Here is a 23693-nt window from a genome sequence, read left to right as displayed (position 1 = left end):
TGCCCATTGTATGGCAGCTGTGTCAGCACAGATGACCCTTGGTTTTCTCATTTCAAGCAGGGATATCCCTGCTGTTCCTTGCTTTTTCCCATCTGCTGGGAAAATTTAACTCCCTAACACACATGAAGCACTTAGCACAGTAAGTACAGTCAGTAAAAGTACACCTGCTTACCCTGAAATTCTTTATTTTCTCTTTTGAGCATGCTAAAGAAAGCAACACTTTGAGGTGAAGCTTCTTCACTATTCATCTAGTTTTTCTTTTCTGTCCAGAGAATAAAGATTGGAAGAAAAACAAACTCTGTATGCTTTTCTGCCATTTGATTCATTCAGAATTTTCAGTCTTCCAAACTAGGATGAAGCTAATCTCCTCACAGTGCAATGATTAGAGAGGATGAAAAGGTTAGGGGTGTGGGGAATTATTAAGGAATTATCAAAATTTCTTGATGCTGGATGAAATCTATGAAAGATGTATGCAGGGCTATTTCATTTCAATCCTGCCTCTAGCAATGTAGTGTAAGAGTAAATGTAAAACAAAATAAGTAACTGTTGCTTACTGGAAACAGTTTAAGAAAGGTTAAGGAACACTTTGTGAATTCAGGTCATCAAAAATAGTATCATATTCTAAAAATGCTAGTTAAGTATAAAATGAACTGATTTTGATATATAAAAAATTAAAAATATACTTCAAATAATGACAATATAGATAATTCTACATTTTATTGCACTCAATATTAAGCAGAAGACATACACATTACTTTAGAAAATTCATCTATGATACCTCAGCATGGCATATATTTGTGAAGACAAGGCTCATTAATTCAGGTATTTTGAGTCAAAAGGTACTTGAAGTTGACCACAGCAAAATGAAGCTTTAATTTCCAGAGTTCAAGAGATGATTACATACAAAAATCCAGTAAATTTTATTCTATTAATTTATCAGTTTTATGTCACTCTTATTCCCCTAAAAAATAAATACAGCTTTGTAGAAAAGTAGTGTTCTATAATTCACAATATGAATTAAGAGCTTTATTAGAGCCTGAGTAGCAACTCAGTATCACCCCATCACAGCTTTAGAAAATTATTGCTTTTCTGACTTATTTGGATTTCACTACCCAGTAGATCAGCATGCATACATAGTACAACTATGATCTATATTGATAAAAATACAAAATCTTATTTACTTTAACCCTAAGAGCAAGAAAAGAGTCACCTTATCTTAAAACACCTTATCTTATGTTAACATAATCAAGAGCTAACCCTGACTGGTAAATAAAACTACTTCTTATGGCTTTCTTATAGAAAGCCATGGTCCTTTCAACATGACGTGACTACCTTCTTTTCTAACAAGCAAATGCTTCCACCACAGCAACTATTTCTGTGCCCAAAATAAATCACATTATAACAAAATTCTTCAGTGTAGAAAGGCAGAGGTTCCTAGGCTGTGTAACAGCAGCAGGTTTCTGGCTCTGGGAATGCTGTTCACACATCCTAATTCAACCTGCAGAAGGCATTCTTGCAGTATCTAAGTGTTATGAGGGCATGGCTACATGAGGCAGAGGGAGAACAATCTTTAAGTTATGCACCAGTTACTCATATAGATTTTCTAAAATAAATGGACGATGGCTAATATATGATCATTCTAAGCTGCCAAAAAAAGTTCTTCTGCAAGATATTGCAGGTCATTCCTCTCCCCTATGTCATAACTAGGAATTATTCTTCTCCCCATTTTTTTGAAAAATAAATTAAAGCAATAATTTAAAACTTTCTTTGAATTATTAGATTTTTCTAATCAACAAGTTAAATGCACAGGTTTCTCAAAACTTGAGGTTTGCCCTGAATACTAGAAGCTAATGATAAGGATATCAGTGCAATATATACAACTCAGATCTTCATATGGAAGGATGACCACAAGTAGTGTTTTTAAGAATGCTAATGCCAAGCGCTCTTATGGCTTTAAAATGATGTTAAAAGCAGTTTACACAGTCAGTAAATGTGAATTAATAATAATATATATGTAAACCCTGCCAAGACAATTATTGTACATCAATTATTAATTATTGGCTGGAAACCACACATAAATGCAGGTACAACTAAATGCTGTATAACAAAAAGAAAAGGAAATTCAATGGATCCACTAATGCTATCAAAAAGGACATGCAGGAATGTTAACATTACATGTAATTTTTGCTTCTAAAAAAAATACACTAAAATGCCAGTGGACTATGATTCATTCAAAACATCTTTAGTGTTCATTCCCAAAGATCTTGATCAGCTCAGTAATTACTTCACAAGATCTATCACAGTCATCTTTTGGAGCGTATGGTTAGGCTGGTCTTCCTGGTAGTGGGGGCAGTCTTTTTGAAGCTTTAAGTATCTGCAAAAATAAGGGGAAATCTAAATTAAAGGACCAACCAGACACAGACTGTGAAATGCTTAATTTTCATTCTCATTTTAAAAACTGACCAACATAAGTAAGTGTTTTTGTGTTTGTGAAGTTGTTTTTAAGGAGAACTTGATAAAATAATGAGTAACTACCTAATTACATTTCTGGGAATTACTTGCAAAGCTGCTGATTGAAATATGAGGTTCTTTGGAATAACTGATTATTATAAGTGAATTTAAGAATTTCAATATTCTGAGAAAGGTAAGCATTCAATTTCTTCCATCAGCGTTTTTCCACCATGTTAGAAAAAAGTACAATCAAGGAAAAAGTAAAAAATGAGTATGGTATTTGAAAAACGAAGGATATTCAAGGAGCAATTAATACTTAAGTTTCAGTTAAACTATATTACTTTAATATGTCAATTTTGAATGTTATTGCCAACATAGTAAGAAAAAGTATTAACAGAATTTAAAAAGAAGCAAAATTCATTTTTGTTTAATTTTTTAAAAACATTTTCTTGGGCTCTCCCTGGTGGCGCAATTGGTTAAAGCACCAAATTATGAGGCTCTCTGAAACCACTGCAGCACGAGTTCAATCCCAGCCAGGGAGCTGACCCACATGGCACAGCAGACCTCTCCTGACCTGCCTGCTGCTCCCCTCAGCAGTGAACTTCGTTGATCTGCCTGTTCTGCTCCCCACTCTGTCTCTGGTGAATCAACTCACCCACCACACCTCTGGCCACACCTCTGGCCTGCACCTCAGTTAAGCATAAATAAATAAATTTTTTAAAAAATCTTATGCTAGGCCCTCCCTGGTGGCGCAGCGGGTTAAAGCACAGCACTGAGAATCTAAAGCTGCTTCCTCATGAGTTCAATTCCCGCCTGCCCCGGAGGTGGCCACATGGCGCGGCAGACCTCTCCTGACCCGCCCGCTGCTCCCCTCAGCAGTGTCCATCTGCCTGTTCTGTTCCCCACTCTGTCTCTGGTGAAGCCTCTCACCACCCCTGAGCCTCTGGCCTGTACCTCAGTTCTGTATGCACAAATAAATAAATCTTTTAAAAAAAAAAAATCTTATGCTAAACATTAGTATCTCTTTTATCACCAGCATTGGATCTGTGCTATAGTAGAGTAGAAAAGGAACTAGAGCACAGAAAGGCCCAAATTTTGAGATAATTTCCAAAGTGAATTATGATTAGTCCTTCTATGTTCCTTCCCTCCTTACTTCCCTATTTTTCTTTGTCTATGTGTGTAACCACAAAACCTTATATAAATAGGCTCATTTGATGCTAACATGAAGTAACTGGAAACAAAATGTATATTTTATTCATATCAACAGAAGTGTCTGTGTCCACCAAAAGATGTATACACGAAATTCCCTAGCAGCTCTCTTCATGTTTGTCAAAACTAAAAACATTCACTGCAAGCATCAATGCAGAATGGATTTTTAAAATGTAGTTATTTATGGTAAGTAGCAATGAATAAAATCAAGTTGCTATACATAAAAATGGGTGAAACACACACATGAATATTAATGGAAACTAGTCCCCAAAACAAATGCATGGGTATTTGTGCCTTTTATTTATCGTTCCATTTAACTAATTTTGAAAGCAGGCAAACCAATCTGTGATGATATAGATAAGAACAGTAGTTGCCTTTGGTGGTGCTGGGGTGGAGAGAATGTTACTAAGAGCGGGAAAGGCAGAGATTTCTTGGGTGCTGGAGGCATTCTGAGTAGTGGGTACAAAACTGTATCACATTCCCAAGTTCATTTAACTGTACAGTGAACATTTGAGCATGTCTGTATGTTCATTAAAGTTTTTAAAAATGAGTTTGACTGTAGGTTCTCTTTGAATTTTTCAATTAGTTAGACCTTGAGCGTAATAAGCACCTCTGTACATGCAATCAAAATGTCTTGAGACTATGGGAAGTTGCTCAAAGTATAATGATGAGTATTGATAAAAAGACTAAAAGCTCAGTTACAATTTTTAAGTGACTTAAGTAGATGCTTCCCAGTACTTACACTCAACTTTAGTCAGAAGCATTTCACCTGATTGCAAACCCAACATCTCCAAAATCAACTCCTCTGCTCTCCATTTCCTCCTGCCTTTTCTATCTCCACTGGCTTACACCATTTATTCATTCATTCATTTATTCATTCATTCCAAGTCAGACACAACCATCTTGGACGCTTTCAGCCCAATCAGCCCCTTCTCCTACCAAGTTATTTCCAACTCAGCTTCCATGAAATTGCTCTTTCTATGCCATTTCTTCTACTTCAGTTCAGCTGCCTCCATTTCTGGCTTAGAGTAACCCAGTTGCTCTTCACTAGCCTCTACTGCTTTGGTGGGCTGCTCTTTTCACATCTGGCTTTGACCATATGATTGATTTTCCTGCTAGGAATATTTCAGCAGCTTCCTATTATCTTTAGGCCCAGTTTTTAAACATACCCCAGAGAAGGGAACACCCACCTACTTTTCCACCTTGTCTTCTTACACCTTTACATAGCACAGTATTTGGTCACATGTTTACTGTGCTTCCACCAGCTAACTCCTGTCACTTCTCTCAGCACCTGATTCCTTCATTCTAACACAAAGCTTTACCTCACTTTCTTCATGACCCAGAGCTGGGTTAGTTACCCCCCTTCGGCACTGCCCTATGTCTTAATCAGAGAAGCTAAGAACAGCATACAGCTTGCTGTAATCAGCAGGATGCTCACAGGTCTGTGGTCTGCTGATAAAGTAGTGACTCCAGTGTTGACCACAGATCTCCACTGCCCAGTGCAGAGACTGCACGTTAGCAACTGCTCAGTATGTAGTTCTTGAATGACTGAATGGTCAGGTCAATAAAAACAATGTGCACATAAGAACTCACTGAGATAAGTCAGCTCTCCACTGCTGCCTGCCTAATGCCGGCACTGGCCTTAATAATCAGTTTCTACAATGACAGGGGAGGCACAGGTGAAGGTTCTGGACAGATGCAGCAGAAAGAGACCATCACCACTATCAAAACATAGGAATGAGTGACAAACTTTATCTCCATTTTTGGGGAGACAAAAGCAAGTGAATCGTCCAGAAATGTTGACTTTCATGTATCTCCATATTAAAATAACATGTCATAAAATTAACTTTTATTTTCTGAAGCCATGATGTGAAAGAAAGAAATGTTAATGTAACCAGTTAGTCAAATGGTCTTCAGGCATTTTTGGGCAGGAATTTTGCTTTGATTAATTTCCTAAGTGATTTCTTCATAACTAATTCAAATGCACTATGAATATTCATAAATTTTGTATTGTAGAAATATGCTGTATGAGTTCAATAAAAATGAGTTTGAGGAGAAAGCTAAGAAAAGGGGCAGTAATTTGAAAATTTTTAAATCTGCTATTCAAAAGGACTGACTTCTCATATCAGAATGAGCAATTCTTAGGATTAATCTTTTACATCCTCACCAAGAGTACACTGGAAAAGCTTATCAATTTACAAATATAAACACAGGAGAGAGCAACAAACTACTGGACAACTCTTCTATGACTAATCATAATTAATCTTCAACACTTCTGAGTTCTAACTGACAAATGGATGTTAAGAGAAAGATACCAAATAATAGAACACATCTTGTTTTATCAAACAGAAACAGCTCTCAAAACTCATCAGCACTTAAGCCTTCGTTTATTTAAGCTCCTCTACAGCACAGTATCTGAGTGTGAAATCTGGAGCCAGATGCAAAGACTCATCTTAGTTCTATTAACTGTTAGCTCTGTGACCGCAGGTCGGCCACTCCACTTGCTGTCTCAGTTTTCTCGTCTATAAAGTGACAGCAGCACATCTATTTTTTTTGGCAACTGGAAACATTAAATGGTCTAATCCATGTAATGTGCTTAGAAGAGCACCTATATAATACTGAGGGAGAGCTAGCTAGCATTTCCTGTTCCCTAGTGTGGCTGGATACAGTGGTGAGTAAAGGTAGTTCCTGTCCTGTGAGACTGTCACATCAGTAAGTTATGTATTCAGAAATCTTAAGCAATAACAGGACGCAAAATGATTATTGATTAGATGTTGAGGGCCAGGAAAACGTGAACAAATATCCAGTATTTTGCAGAGTAATATGAGTTTTCTACTAAATAAATTAAAAAAATGGAAGGGTATTAAGAAGACTGGGCCCTCCAATCAGAAATATGATTAAAAACTATTACAAAAGTAATGAACTTATTGTACCAAAAGATCACAAATATAAATTTATGATTATCATGTAAGACTGTATAAAAAACTGTGATATAATGTAAGACTAAGAAGACAACAGGAATGCAAACCAAGTGCAATCACTAAAAATGATTACTGCCAACTCTAGGCCTTACATTCCTTGGCAAGGTCAAATTACAACTGTGCAGTGGGGTCAATTAAATTTTTATGATACCAAATTATAGGTTAGTTCTTCTTGAGGAGGCCTCTCAGAATTTAGCTTCTCTTCATTCACCTCAAAGAACAGACTAATTAATTACTGAAACAATAATAACCATTTACTGAGAGGTTATTATGTGTCATGAAGTATACATATTAATCAAGCATTCACTTTAATGTGCCTCAGTTGTTAAGTCTTTCATCTAAAAAGGACCTTATTCTAGGAGCTCAACCACTTGGTATTTTGTATTTATGCTACAAGAAATTCTTGGACTTAGCTTATAAAAGCAATAAAATAACTTCACTAAAGTCAGTCAGTGTTAAATAAATATAAATTATAATTAAACAAAATCAATGTTGTAGAAACTCATTGTTTAAGATATACCTAAATAAATATAAATTATAATTAAACAAAATCAATGTTGTAGAAACTCATTTTTTAAGATATACCTATATGTTTAAGATATACCTATTTTTTTTTTCAAACAGGAACAGACAATAATCATAATGCTACTTCAGTAACCTGCTCTGCCTGCTCAAGACAGAAACAGGGACTCCGTGAAGCGACACTCAACAATAAAGTGGAAGCTATCAATAACAGAACCAAAGCATCAACATTCCTTGCCCTGTGAACCTTCTTAAACACAAAATACGGGTTAAATCCAGTAATATCAGGCGAAAGATGAATTTCTCCCTGGATTTCTTTTCTTATTCACATTATGATATCAACTATTCAGGTCTCTTAAGTATTTGTATTTACTATTACAAATATATGTGGTTTGATAACTATCAAAGCCTAAAACATCTCAATCATTAAAAAAGCAAGGATGAGTTGAGGTATAACAAAAAAAAAATACTCTGATTATAAAAAGCATAAAAGTTATCTACAAAATTTAGTGTTTTCATTGTATTTTCTCAGTTCTATCTACCAACAGTAGTAATGCACATTACTGCTACCGGATGCAAAATTCACATAAAGTCTAATGTGAAAAAATAAGAGTAAAAGATGAACCAATCAATATGATACAGAGGAAGGAAAATGAAAATAAAACACAGAACAAAGAAGAAATACACTGGGGAAAGAGTTAAGATATGGAAAATCCTCTTATTAAAACATTCTTTCTCATGATGAGAACAGGAAGTTTAAATATTAATTTCTAACTGCAAGTTTTAGTTTAAGTCATCTGCAAAATGCAACTGAAAGCACGGACCTGAGCTGAAAATGCTGTTCCTATTATTTAAATTTGCATATGATGAGAGGGGAATGTGAGGAAAGGCAGAGAAAACAGAGAGGTGAGTTTCACAGAGTGGGCAGAAGGGGAGCCTGTGGGGGCCTGACAAGTCTCAGCAGCCCGAGGGCACCCAGGATGTTCTCAAGGAAGACAGACTGGAGTGGAAGGGAATAATGTCACAAGTTCATGTACTTTTACAACATCATCTTAGGGCAATTCTGATTCAATATTCTCCAGCAGATAGCCTATGCATATCAAAAAAAGGTAAAACAAAAACCTTAACATCAACTATCAGCATTCGTCATAACAAAAGTCATTTGGTACTTTATTAATACTTGAAAATCATAGCTCAATAAACATGTACTAGGACTGAGACGGAAGTTTATTTTCTACTACTTTGGCTCAAAAATTTATTTTTAAATTTAGATAAATTTAGAGGATTTTTTATTCTTCATAGGTTTATTTCATATAGCCAGTATGAGTATGAATAGCAAATGTTTAAATTAAACAAAAATAGGAAAAACAATATATCTAACAAAATGTCATACCTGGAGGTACTTCTTGTTCTTCTGTATGGGACACATGTATATCTAAAACAAATAACCAAGTTAGAAACCATTACATATTACTGAATGGTATTTAAAATAAACTGAAGCTTGCTGATATTTAAGTTATAGTGATTATTTTTCATAACTCTTTTGGTATACAATTGCAATTATAAAAATATTGTTTTTATGCCATTTCAATAAAGAGCTAACTATAAGTTTGCAAAATGTTTGCTATTTCTCAACTATTCTGCACAATAGGTTTTACACTGTTATCTGTCTAACTTACCTCAAAATTTACTGCCTGGCAAGAGAGATATGAACTAAAACCTAGGTTTTTACCACAATTTTGTGTCATATTTGATTAGATAGCTTATGTTTATTTTAAAAATGTGTTTAAAATTTAAAATGTGTTTATTTTTATTTTTTTTACCATACCCCTAGTTTTAATGTGAATGAAGCAATACAAAGAAATTAACTTGAAATACTTAAAAATAAATCATTATTCAAAATATTTTGAATATTTACTTGAAAAACAGTCAAGCTAGCAGTCTTAGAATACTAAGAACCAAAGCTAAAAACCATAGAAATGAACTTTTAACACCTTACTTATTTCCTTCGCTGTTCCAACCCACCACACCAGATCGCAGGCCTCACCACCCATGGATTAATGACATACTGATCTGATTTGGGCGAACTACACCACCTACTGGTGTCTTCATACCTAACAATGCATTTAATCTTAATCTAGAGATAAGATTTTTATTAGCTTTCCTCTCATATTTTAAGATTTGTAATAGGCATTAGTGAAAAGGAGGAATTTCAACAGCATTTTCTAAAACTCAATATAGGTATATATATATGTGTGTGCTATTTAAATCATTTTTTTCTTTTGTATTAATGTGTTTCTAGTTGTAAAAAATAAGATGCTCAAAATAGAATATTTGGGAATATTTTACATGATGTATTCTAACTGTAGGGCAAATGAGTCAAAAATCAGGCCCAAACACTGGCACCTGTGGTATTGCACAGGTAATTATGTCCCCAGTGATGGACACTTGGGCCTGAAGAACACGGGCATGCACATATATAAGTGGGGACACCTGTGGCAAGTGGCTATCAGGGCTGCCTTACTCTGAGGCAGGAGGACAGGGGGGAGGAGACAACCAGAGAACTAGTGAGAGAGCTGGTCTGTCTCCTGATTCAGTATTAAAGGCCTTTTCATTTGTGAGAACTTACAAAAACCTCCCTGCCCTGGGAGGGCTGCAAAATATCTAAACAGACATAGAGCACTGAGTAATGAAATGGCAGAAAATCTGATCTCCATCAGCCTGTAACATGGTGGTGAATCAGCTGTACACAGTGAGTTCAGTGCCTGCACAGGGCCTCTCCTGCGCCTAAGTGGACAATGAGTGCAATTCTGATGTCCCTCATTCCCTCCATCACTTCCTCTCTTTGCCCCCATTTAGTCAACTGTACTATTCTCCATTCTGCTAAGTGAGCATAAAAGTTATACTATTTAATCTGAAAACTGGTAACTAGTTGGTCATGAAGGAATTCTAGGAGTAATTCTATGAGCAAAATTCCCAGTTACAGGTCCCATTAGCAAGCTGCTGCTGGTAAAGCACATGGAGTTGTGCCAACTGTAGGTGCCAAGCTCAGGTTGAACACCAGTTTGATCAATTCTAGCCAGGTAATCAAGGACCAGCCACTTGCTTTCACTCCATGTGTAAAGTTCAAAGAAATCTGCCCTACCTCCCATTCACTGTATATTTTGAGGAACAATTGATACAACAAATTATGAAAGAACTTTGAAAACTGTTAGGACCATAAAAACCCAAGTTGTGTCCAAGCACATGTATCAGGTATAGGCAATGGCTTTACTTTTCAAATTATCCTTTAACTTTCAAAAAAAAAAAATTTCCCAATTAGGACCTAACTTTGAACCCATCTCTGTCTAACACTCACACTTCACCTCTTCCCATGTAGAGTAGCCTGACTCATCTAATCAGTCCATTTTTTGTATGATCCTGTTTTTATAACCATCATTGCACTTTTCTTAATCATTTTATCATTCTTTTGGCCACCAGAATGCCAGCCCTGATGAAAACAGGAATTTCATCTATCTTATGAACTCGTCTTCCAAGCTCCTGAGCACCATTGGGAGGGCACAGTAAGTGCTAGATAAATACTTCGGATGTAAAGTAAAATTACCTCTATAAAATTAACTTACCTTCTAAAATTGCGTTTGAATCTTCTACAGCTTTATCTAAAAAAAAAAGCAAACGCATCTTTACATCTAACTCAAACACCTATTTGGCTCTTTCTACAGAGGCTCACAAGTATTTCAAATAGAAGATACACTTTAAATTCTAAATTAGATTAAAAACAGTAAGGCTGGTAATAGCTCTGTTTACCTAAAATATGCAACATGGATAGGGAATAAATAAATTGACAATATCCAATTATTTTCTAGGTAACTTACATTTCTCATACCATTTATCTTTGTTGGACAAGTTAATGTCTTCTAATAAATACAGGAGGGTATGACTTTTAGGAAACATGTCCTGAGAAAATACACTCACCTGAATTTTCTCTTCCTTCATTTTCTGGCTCATATACTATAAAATACACAGAAAAAAAAATCCTTTAACATTGCATAGCTCTCATTATCAAACACTGGCTCAACAGTTCAAGAGCAGAGATGATGTCAAGTTTATCTGAGAACTGACCAGCAGGGTAGGGGAAGGATTTGGTCTGCAGTCAAACAAGCCTGGATTCAAATACTAGGTCAGCCACTTCCTAGCCATAAAAATGGGTGATTACATAATCTTCTTTCCCATAAAATGGGAAAATTCTCTTCTATCATGTGTTACTAGGATCCAATTGCAGGTGGCAATGGATTTCCATTTTTTGTTTTCTTCATGTATGTGGTAAAAGTTCTGAGTTACCCAGAATCTACCTGATTGTTACTCTGAATTAAAGTTTTCACCAGGTCAATTCTTTGATTCACCTGGAACATTCTCAGGTCTCTAACCTGGGAGCAAATACTGCTGCTGTTAGTACCTTACAACAAAGCATATGCTACAGACTTTTAATTCACTCTAACAACAATTCACTGCCCATTTCTTTCATCACCAACCTTGGACTTCATGTTCCTCTGCTCCCAACTCTGCAGCAGTTCTCTCACACCCAGTTTGGTTACAGTTTTCTCTAGTCAACCTGATCCCTGCTTTTCCCATCTTCCAAAATGTCCCAAGTTTCTGGTATCTTAAGTACAAGGTTTCTACCTTTCCCACCACAGTTATAAATGCCTCCTCCTTTTTGTTTATTTAACAGAGCGAAACTTTTGAGCACCTACTATTTTTGCAATATTCTCAGTGCTGGAACACAGCAAGGCAAAATTTTTAATACATTCTTCTGTCTGCTTCTGATGGTATTTGTAAGATAAAAAAGCATGGCATATTTGTCCACTCTGTCATCCTGAATCAAGTCAGCATTTAAATATGCTCAGTTCTTGCTGATTCAAAGAACAGAATCTTTTTTGACCCCACTTACACTGTCCTCTCATTTTTCCAGTTCACAATATTAACTTCTTCAGGGTCATTTACATCTGCTGCCACTTACATCATCACTCTGCTTTCACACTTCAACAAAGTCAGTCTGTTCTCTCCCCGACCACATTCCTGAGAAGCCTCCCTCCTCTAAGGCCACCAGTGAGCACATCACTGTATCTAATGGACATTCTCCACCCACAGTATTGAATCTCTTAGCTGCATCTTCTTTTTCATCTGTCCTTGAACTTAAATGTAACCATCCTCTCTTCTATTATTTTTCCTCTACCTTCTTTATAAGCCTTTGCTTATAAAGTATTATATATTGGTTTTCATCAAAGTTCAGCCATAAAAGCTCCTCTCTTCCTACTGTATTTTCTCTCCTTAAGTAAGCTCAGCTTTTGATTTCAATTACCATATATACGCTGATGATTCTCCAGCTAACATACAAATAGACTTCTCTGAGATCTACTACCATCAATCAGCTTATTTAATAGCTCTCTTTGGATGTCTCAACATGTACTATCACATGCATAAACTGGACTTGTGAACTTCTTCCCCCATTCCTGTTTTCCAGTCTGGTCTTAGGAGAAAAACACCCATTCATCAAGTTCATCGGCTGAAAGAGTAGGGGTGTTTCTGGACATCTTGCACTCTTTCCCCAGAGACTCTCACATCAAGTTCTGTCAGTTTTTACCTGTGAAGTACTTCTCAGCTTTGGTCACTTCCCTTCACATTCACTACAACCATGCCACCACTCTTACTTAAACTCCTATGATTCCTGGCCAATGTCTATCCATTGAAAATAGCTCTTGCCAAGTAAGGCCTCTGTAATTCCAGATCAGATGGATATTTGATCCTGATAAGTCCCCAGCAGCATGAAACACTGCTGAACATCCCTTTCTTCTCTTTTGACTCTGATTTGAGAGACCATGCAGAAATGATCAAAATTTGAAAAGTGCAGTAACCGAACAGGTCTACCCTTAACTACTCTTGCCTCTATGAAGGATTTTACACTTAGGCCCATCAATCTTTACAGAAATGCAGATGATTTCGTTGTGCTATCATCAGTGCCCTAAAGTGAAGATGAAATTTCTTTTACAGGCATCCTCTAGACCCACGTCATCTGACAATCTCAGCCATGTCTTTCTTCTTACTCTTAGCGTTTCACACCTCTCTTTCCAACTCTCCAGCCACCTTCCCCTTTGCCATGTAAACTGTTCTAATTTTCAGCTCAAACGTCAGTGAAACCTCCTCTAATCCACATAGGAGGTAAGGTCTTTTTACTACATACTCTTAATATAAGATGTATGTGTTTACTCCGGCACTTTTCAAAACGTGATTTAATATTAAACTGAAATATGAGGTCTGTATAAACTATCTCAAATACCTGCTGTTCAGAGAATTACTCCATCTCATATGTTTTGGACACAATTTATTTAATAACTATGTAGTGAATGAATAAACAAATCCATTAGATGATAAAACTGCACTGCCACTTCCTAGATGTATTCAATGCCAGCCTGATGCTTTCTAGGATATTGTTTTATGTGGAAATCTATTCCTCCAGAGATTTATTAAGTCATGTTTTTGAGATTCAAGAAAGTTGAATATAGAATGTATTCTGTTCTCCTACTGCAAAATGATTGTTTTACCCTATGTCCAGCTCCATTTCCCTTATTTGATAGTAACTTGATTTCTCTAGTTTGGCTCTTCTAAATAGTTTTTTTGTTTTAGCACACTGAATAATCCTCTAGAATAATTAGCTAAAATAATTCTGTTAGATCTATTTTGTTTGAAAATATTTGTGTTCTATAGCAAAGTTATCCAAAAAAACTCACCAAAACTTGATCCCTTAAGTTACATTTATTATTCTTTGCTAGCATTTTAGGTTATTGCTTATCAGGAATATATGATACTCCACCTATATATAAAATCATTAATTTTCACAACGAACTTCTCTCAGTTTGATTTTAATGTTATCTAGACTTAGTCTGCAAATTGTATTACAAACATGTTTTTTTTCAGTGTACTTAAGAAAACGTAATGACTGACTGAAGTTAAGATCAGTATCTCCATTCCCACATCTATATGTAAATTTAAATTGCCAAATTCCTATTTTCTCTTTTGAATTCCATATTGGCCAGATTCTTATTATAAAAAGTATTAATTCCTAAAGGAACAAGCCAAGATTCTTCAATGGTATCATTCATATCCCATTAGAAATAGCCACTGTGAGTAAGGATCACAGTGGGTGTCAAATCTTAAATATACACACTTAATAAATTAGCATAACTGGTCTCCACAAAGCCATCCCTAATACTCTTCAATTGAGATTCACAAACTATCATGAGATTCCAATTTCTTGAAAGTAGGGATTGTGTATTATTTGTCATATCTGAATGCCAAGTCACCCAGCACACAGAAAGCTCCATATCTGACTCAGCATTACAATTTTTTTCCTCTCCTTTGCCTTACAGACACAGTTATAACCAACCATCGTTTCCTTCCAGAATCATTTTTGAAGATACTGGAATTAAAAGAATGCTCCATTAGCTCAACCATTTCCTATTCTTAAAGAAATTAATTATATTCTTTGAACCTTATTCCTCTCATCTGAGCAGCAGGGAAAATAAAATCTGCTTCATGAAGTTTAATAAAACAGAGAAGTGTCTGGGTAACAATAGGTTTTAAAGTTGCTTAAACCTGACTGTGCTACTATTCATGACCCAAATTTGCCAGAATTATTTTCTCCAAGCCACCTTCAAACCCAGAATTAAAATTTTCTGTACCTTTCTCTAAACTGGTAGATCAGTACTTAAGACCAGGATAAATTGTAGGCACCAAAGTAAACTTTGACAAGCTTAGTTTTTGAAGCACAAGGCATATTTTAGTCAAAAGAGAGACATGACCATAAAGTAATGAGAGGAATTTTCCAGAGTTGTTTCCTGAGGCAATTGCAAAGAGCTTACTATTTAGATAACAGCCAAAGCATTGAAATAGGGAAAAAATCCCCTGTAAATTTTATTTGAAAACCTATATTTAGTTGGATGCTTTAAGTTATGGTATTTGTTGCTTAAAATACCATTCTCTACATATTAGAGCCAAACTATGAGTAGATCTTAAAAGAAGCCAGTAGCGTTAGGTTAAAAAAATATTTTCAAACCTTGCTCATCATAGTCTTGGTATGTTACATCATCTGCAAAAGGAAGAATAAAATCAAAATAAGTATGTAATGAATCATTCCATGTAATTACTTAACTGAAAAACACAACAATCTCAAATACAGAATTCTACTTCTTTAAATAGATGTACATTCAATGGTAAATGCCTCTGCTCAAAAGCAGCAAGAGGAAAGAGTAAGTAAATTAGTCTCATAAAAATTCCAAAATTTTTATTTTTAAATTCCAAAATCCTTGCATAAAGCAAGATATGACAAAGTAGTACTAGGAATTAATATCTTGTTCTTTTGTGCAGTCAGTGGTAGATGAGGTACAATGTGGAAGTCTGATATTTTTTTAAATCTCATTTTGTTGCAAAGCAAAATATCTTCTATTAGTTGTGAAAATTACTTCTTTGACTCCTTTGAAAGAAAAATCATTACAACAAAGAATTGCAGCCTTCAAGTCTTATGCAATGATTAAAATCTAGTAAGATTGTTTATTTAATACCTGCATGGTGGTATAGTCTTTCATCATCTACTACTGGTTCGCTGGAATCTAAAAAATAACAGAGCGACACCTTTACCAGACATGAACAAATGAAGCATATAACTCGATATATTTCATAATTTAAAAATATTTAAAATTAATTCTGATCTTCACAATCATGTATTATAGAAATTAACAGTATCATTTAATAACATTTAAAATTACTAAGATTCCATAATTTGCTAAATCAGAATGACAGGAAGGACAGAACTAGGAATTGCTTTCAGTCTCACTCTTCTGTAGACACTGTCTCATTGATTTCCAAAATTCTCTCAAAGGTAGAAATTCCTCTTTTGTACCTCATTTCTTCATGTAATATGAAACTATACTCAGAAATTTCTGGGCAACTAAAAATGATTGAGGATTGTCAAGAGATCTCTGTGTTAAGAAAAAGTGAATCATTAAACCTGGGTGAAAATTTCTTCTGCAATGGCTTCAAACAGAAACACAAATGACAAACCTGGATTCTCCTGTTCATAAATTATCTCTTCCACATCCTGATTATAGTCCTGTGCAGCTATAAATGAAGAAGTAATTATCAAATTACAACATGTCTCAAATAAGGAGTACACTTCATATTCAAAATAGGAAAGCACAATTCTAGTAATAACAGGAATGTAAACTCATATCATATTGAAGCTCAAACTTTCATTTGCTCTTGGAACAAACCAGTACTAACTGTACTAAATGCCAAATACAAAAATGAGTAAGACAGTCCCCATCATCAGTAGATTTAAAATTGAGCCACAAAATCATGGAGCTTATTCTTTTATCTTATTCTAATTCAACTGTATTCAGCAAGACAAAAATGAGACAGAAAACAGAGAGCGGTAGAGATGAGCTCCCCTCCCAGCCACCCTGACCTGTTACAGCGTGAGTGAGACATGCACATTTCCCAGCCTCTCACTTGTACTCAATACCTCAGGACTCAGAGACTGCAATATAACGCTAGTGGTTATAGCTATACATAGTGTTGAAAAATACAGGATCTAAATGCCAGCCAACAAAATCCCATAATATACAAGCACAGAGAGAGGGGTTTATTCCAACACTGAAAGATAAACTGGTCATAGGCTCCCTGAAAGATGATGTGTTCATCTCTACTGTGGTCATCCTTCTGGAGATGTGTGACATGTGACAATCTATTATTCTGCCTTTTCATTGACTTTGTAATTAAAAAAAAAAAAACATAATATGCAAATATATTGCACATTTTGATCTAGTGATCCCATGCTAGGAATTAATCCTCAGGAAGTGGACTTCAAGACCACAAAACTATATTCACAAAGATATATACATATATAAATAAAACTAAGATAGATGGTATATATAATAACATAATTATTAACTATATCTTACATATATCTGGTGCATTATAAAATATACCATTGTCAATAATCACAGATAATGTTCTTTCTCTCGTGATGCTATTTTGTAGGAAAAGATGCTACAACCTGAAAAATAATAAAATTCTCACCTGTGTTTTCCACATGATAACTATCACCAGCTTCTGGAACAAAATTAAATCAGGATTACTACTATCATAACATGGTATGTGGTTTTTATCTATTTACCACTGATTTTATTTTGAAAACATGTAATTTAAAACACAAAAATATCAAATAACTGCTAAATAATCTCCTACTAGTAGTATAGTTAGAAATGTCTGATACATTTTCTTATTGAGCTATTCAATAACTCCCAAGACTGGCAAACACCATAGCCTGGGCTAGAGAAAAATGGTGATTTTTCTCTCTAGAGAGAAAAACAGTCATAATGGCTGAACTCAGCAAAGATGAGTTTCTAGTCTACTGCCCATTCCACAACACTATTTTGTTTTCTAGACATTTTTTGTTCATTTTCTGGAACAGCAGAATGTTTTCTACAGATGGGAACAGAAGTCAGAACAGAGGAGATTTTACAGGTCTGGGAGACGAGAAGTCAAAGTCTTGATATCCTTCCCACTAACATGACACCAATTAACTGAACAGCTCACAGTATAAATATTTTTTAATTTCTTTAGATTTTTAAAAATTCTTATTAGAATGTCTTTATGTATTAATTAAAAATTATGTCAGAAAATAAATGTTCTCAAATAAAAGTTAATGAAATTTTAAAAAAATTTCTCCTGCTCCCTGCTCTTAGCCTCAAAAATACCAAATCCTTGTGTTCCCATTTATGTGTCTTTACAGAAATTTGCTGTATAAGGGTAGCATCTAAGATACCAAAATTCTGAGCCACTGTCAAACTTCTTGAGTCTTCCTGGCCAAAATGGGAAGGAACATCATAGATAACAGGGAAATGTGGCATTATTTTATCATATTCTTACTCAGAAATTAGAATCTTTTTTCAACAGTCATAACATACATGATAATTCTCAAGCTCTAAAGTTGTCTATAAGTGCCTGTTTTCAAAGTACAATGCAACCAAAGTCAAACACATGATGTTTGAAAGCATTTTGAAATTTATTTTCCTCATAAAATTATATATTATCTGTAATTCTATGGGTTAGTATTAACATCAAACCATCCCTTAAAACTTTAAGTGCTTTTCCTACATTAGACAACAGGAAGAGTATCAGTGTCTGAACATATATTTTCTGTGGCCTGTGGTACCTTATTGTTGCACAGGGTCCTAAAGCACTTCAACCATAGACTCCAACAATGATTATGTAATGTGAAAAAAGGTTAATTTTATTTTGGTGCCATCAATTTCCCCCCCAATTTCAGAATAGATTTATTTTCTTTTGTTACTATTTAGAAATAAAGAATTCATTTTAAGTAAACAATGTTTCATTAGTATTCATTTTAAATATCAAGTCATATCATTTATATATTTATATGTTTTGAATAAAATTACACAATAAAGAGTACAAAGCTTCTGGTTTAAAGTCTTTAAAAGTTCATTTAGGTAAGGACTAAGGAACAAAGACAGTGAATAGATGCCATAGAACAAAGCATGTGTGCTTAGCAGTGCTTCAAATAAGCATGAAGTCTCATATCAAAACATGATAGAGCACAAAACAGATGGTGAAATTTACATCACAGAAATTACTTCTCATTAAGTCAGTCAGTAGTGAGCAATTATTAGCTTATAACTATTACAATTTTATTATTACTATTTTATGTATTGTATGTTATAATAATGATTAACTTTTATTAATAAGTCTAACTTACCTACTACAACTGATACAAGGTAAACTACTCAATTGATACTTAAATAACCAGCATTTAAAATACTAATAGAGAAAAAGATGTCAGCAAACTATGTTCCACAGTTGAGATCAAGCTTGACTTCTGAAAATATGGAAAACAGCCATGCTTACCCAGTTAGGGGTTATCCAAGGCTGTCTTTGTACTGTGATAGTAGAGTTAAATAGTTGTGACAAAAATGGTGTGGTCTGCAAAGCCTAAATTACTGACCTCTGGCCACTTACAAAAATAGTTTGCCAACACCTAGTATATGAAGCTAAGAATTGTATTCTGTCTGCCATAGTTACAGAGTTCATGTTATATAAATGTGTACTATAATTTATGTTATTTGCATTTCTTTTAAGAAATTACACTGTAAAGAGGACACAGTTGAGTAAAAGTAATGAGCTGAAGTATTTCACTTACTGTTCATACGAAATTTATATATTCAGAGACCTTCTCTTAAACAATTTTGAAATAGAATCAGTATCTATTTTATGGATAAAGTTCATTAAAATAACAACTATAGCCCAAAGTTAAATATTGGTTTTGGAAAGGCTTTAATGATTATAATTACAAATTTCTTATTGTACTTTATGTTGAAACCATAATATCTGTTCTACCTTCATGAAATTTGGTTTCCAAGGTCTCAAGTCTATCTTCTATATTACTTTCTACAGGAAACTGGTCTTCGGATGGCAGATCCGCTGTCGGTCCATCCTCTTCTTGCTGTAGGCCTCCTTAAACAAAAAGAATTGACAGAGTAAAGTAGGGCTATGCCCAAGGGCACAGAGCCAACAGCCAGCACAGACACCTGAGTCCCTTTTAAAGGATTACCAAAGTCCCTCTCCCACTGCTGGGGCTTCCCTGCCCCCTCCAACCTCTGCACATGCTGATGCCTGCTCTGAAGCTCCCATTCTGGCCAAGTACTAGTCTACCTGATGGGTATGCTCTCACTAGAGCATACACTCACCGAGGGCAGGAACCTCATATAATTTGTTCACTCTATACACTTAGCAGCTGGGGCTGTGCCTAGGCATAGAAATGCTCAAGATATATTTAATGACTGGATGAATTTATAATTATTATTATTAATATATCTCCTTTTTCAATTATCATTAGGTCAGAGAAAAGGTCACGAGATGACATTTTATTAGTAGTAATATGAAATTCCATGTTATGATAATAAAAGACTATATAAATTTTGTAATGCAAAATAGCTAGGCACCTATCTGAACATTATGCTAGTTATCTGTATTAAGTTACCATATTATACTTTACATCTAAAGGTTCCTATGTTTAGCCTGAAAGCTTTCCAAAGATGCCCATTTTTTTTCTTTTATGATATATAGAACTGTTTTGTTTCCTTCTGTGTAGATGTTGAACATACAGGATGGTTTATCTTATTATTGTGCTGTAAAAAAAATTCTCCCAATAGTAAGTTAACATGGTTCTAAACAGACTACTCCTGTGATACTCTTAACAAAAGAATTCTACTAAAGTGGACTTCGCTGGGCAGTGCAGCAGAATGATTAGAATAAGGTCTGTTGTACTACTGTAAGCACACAATACCACTGTAGAGATTAAACCACTTAGAAAGATGTGTAGCCCATAGTAAGTATTAAGTGGTGTTATTATCATTTTCATATTATCTCTTCTACCACTACTGAGCTCTCCCCTAAAAGTCCAGGAATGTCCTTGAAGTTACTTTTATGTTGGTACAGTGATGCTGTCAAGTGTTATTGACTTATGTAGACTAATTTATGTCAATACAATTTGTTTTCTATTTTCTTATTGTAGCCTGCTATATTGTTTCTCCTCATCTCAAATTTTTAGCTAGTCAGCAAACCAACTGTCAATTATAATTCTTGTCATTAGTTTTATGATTCTTTTTCTTGTTTCAGTATATTCCTTTTCCCTAACTCCTTTTATCCAGTGCAGTTCTGTAGGTTTCACATGAGCAACATTTAGATCTCTCAGTCTTCACTATTCACTACAACATACCTATTTTCAGTAGGAAAGCCAACCAAACTTTGTACACTATCTTCAGTCTCCTTTGCTCAGTCAGTGACAGCCTGAGACAAATAAATAGTCTTCTGAGGACTCACTGGACTCTTGGCACTACCAGTCATCTGCAGACATTATACCAATCCTATTATGTAGGTATTATTAGCCCCCTTTGGAAGATGAGGAGTTTGAGAAAACTTTAAAGGCCACCTAGCTAATTAATGACAGCTGCTGGACATGAACCAGTAATGAAATATAGAATGATGGGAGAGAAGGATGTTGGGCTAAAGAAGAGTGACTAAAAGAAGACAGAGATGGGTATAGGTAAAGCAGCATGCCAGGCCATATCAAACATGAGGAGAAGAGAAACAAGAATAGAAACAGGGACCCACATGAATAGTACTGCAATGGTCATGGTAAGAGGTGATGGTAAGGACCAACACAGTGCAATCAAGATATATATAGGAAGCAAAGTAGGTGGACCTGCTGATACACTGTAGTGAGGGAAGAGGAGCAAGAAATCAGAGGAAACTAGCAAAACCTAGAGAACCAAGGAGAACCCCTAGGTTTCCACATAAGCAATTAAGGTGACAAGGAGACTGCTAACCAAAACTGAAAGACTGGAAGAGTAAAAAAAGGCATATGAAGAGGTAGGTGGCAGCCAATGAGATTGTGAGAAAGTCAAGAGTTCTGTTCTATGTACGTTTAAGTCTGAAGTAGTCATAAAACATGCAAATGGAGGTAAGTACACAGTGGAATGAACCAGAAGTGCAGAGGAAGGCTCAGGGCTACAGATAGTTAATGTAAAGTGTTCAGAAGCAATATAAGTAAATGTAAAGGCATGGTCATTGTATACGATTTCCTAAGGAGAAAGGCTCACTAAAGTGAACAAGCCCAAGTCCTAACTAACATCAGTGCCAGACCTGATCCTCTTCTGTCTAGCTTCCACACTCAGCTACCTTTATCTGTACTGACCTTCTTCGCTTCGCTCGTCCCTGACCTTTGGCTAAACTTAGTCTGATTGAGCACCTTATTCAGAGGTTAACCTGGGTTAACCATGGCCCCTCCCGTCAGATCTCCCTGCTCTATTCTCCCTTCAACTCATTTTTCACCCTCACACAGAGCATAGAGCAATCTCTAATGCTCTTCAAAGACTTCAAATCCTCTTACAAATAAACATACCCTTCCTTTCACACTCCCACCTACGTATACAGGATGCCAGTCATCCTGAACTACTTTCAGATCCTCTTTTGTTCGTGAACTTTCACAAACACCACGGTTAACACTAAGAGCTATCACCAATAAGGCTTGAGTTCAATCCCCGGCCAGATCTGCCTGTTCTCCCCATTCTGTCTCTGGTAAGCCCTCTCACCCTTGGTCCCTGACCCCACACCTCTGGGTACACCCCAGCTCTTCTTAAAACAAACAAACAAACAAAAACTTTGAACTACTTTCAGATCCTCTTTTGTTAGTGAACTTTCACAAACACCATGGCTTTTGCTTAAAACACTGTACTGAGAGCGTCTGTGGTAGCCTAGGGCTTAACACTAAGAGCTATCACCAATAAGGCTTGAGTTCAATCCCCAGCCAGATCTGCCTGTTCTCCCCACTCTGTCTCTGGTAAGCCCTCTCACCCTTGGTCCCTGACCCCATACCTCTGGGTACACCCCAGCTCTTCTTAAAACAAACAAACAAAAACTTCAGTTAATGACATTTACCTGGCAAAGCTCTACACTACCAGAATCATTTTTGATTCAGAAATCAAAAAGAGATTTCCTCCAGGAAACTGCTACTAACTTTTAAGTATGGATAACTTTCCATAGCACTCACCTCATTATATAGACAACATCAATTTATTTAGGCTGCATCCTTCTTGTGTTAGGTTGAAGTTTAAAAAAAGGACACAAGAAGAGGAAATCTGTACATGCTACATAGGAAAATATACACTTGGGTGAAGTAGCTTTTTTTGCTGAGAAGAAACTGGGAAACTGGAAATGAAAGGACACAGGTTCCTAAACCTCTAGCAGGGACTGTCTACAATCTACAACTCCCCAACATAGACAGACATGTAATCACAAAGCACTGATAAAAGCACAATTTAAAATGTAGGGAACTATTGCTTTAAGAAGCATAATTTTTCTTCTAGAACTATCTTTGGCTTACACCAAATAGAAGTATAAGGACACCAGGTTCTGCCTCTCACAAACTCCTCTGTGAGTTGCATTTTGGGAACATAGTCTCTGTTTTTAATCAAAGAATGCTTCAAGAAACAGTCTTTAAAATCTGAAAAAAAATGATTTTAAATTTAAATATTATTTAATATTTTAGATACAGACATTCACATAAGAAAGGTTTTAGATATAAGAACTAGGAAAATGCTTTCTATTCTTTAGCACATTTCTTTCCTTCCTGGGAACATAATTCCAGGTTCTCCTTTCTGTCTTGGCAAGCACCATATGCCAGAAAATCTGAGAGTTCATACAGCACCTGGGTAGCACATCACAGCTTATTTGGTTGTATTGTATTTTCCTCCCCCTTGCTCTTACCTTCTATTTTTGATGTATTGTTATTAATTCATAGCTCTCATTTCTTTATTTTCATATATGCCTAGCCATTTTTTTTATTAGATGTGTACAATAAGTTCCTTATCAGGGCAAAACAGAACAAATCTAGTGTTA

General features: G+C 35.5%; 1 protein-coding gene across 3 annotated transcripts in view; it reads right to left on the bottom strand.

Annotated features, from left to right (window-relative positions):
- The window catches only part of LOC101630357 (aspartyl/asparaginyl beta-hydroxylase), a 195362-nt gene that overhangs the window by 113279 nt on the left and 58390 nt on the right, over window positions 1-23693 (bottom strand). For all 3 annotated transcript variants that reach the window (XM_012722985.1, XM_012722984.1, XM_012722986.1), the window contains 8 exons: window positions 19632-19748; window positions 17295-17327; window positions 16278-16334; window positions 15779-15826; window positions 15274-15306; window positions 11139-11174; window positions 10787-10822; window positions 8557-8598 (listed from right to left, as the gene is read on the bottom strand). In XM_012722985.1, the coding sequence (XP_012578439.1) occupies window positions 8557-8598; window positions 10787-10822; window positions 11139-11174; window positions 15274-15306; window positions 15779-15826; window positions 16278-16334; window positions 17295-17327; window positions 19632-19748 (402 nt within the window). The remainder of the gene's footprint in view (window positions 1-8556; window positions 8599-10786; window positions 10823-11138; window positions 11175-15273; window positions 15307-15778; window positions 15827-16277; window positions 16335-17294; window positions 17328-19631; window positions 19749-23693) is intronic.

The sequence above is a fragment of the Condylura cristata genome, unplaced genomic scaffold (assembly GCF_000260355.1).
Source record: "Condylura cristata isolate star-nosed mole 26May11 unplaced genomic scaffold, ConCri1.0 scaffold00009, whole genome shotgun sequence".
NCBI classification, from domain to species: domain Eukaryota; kingdom Metazoa; phylum Chordata; class Mammalia; order Eulipotyphla; family Talpidae; genus Condylura; species Condylura cristata.
This window is presented reverse-complemented; position numbering and strand designations above follow the sequence as displayed.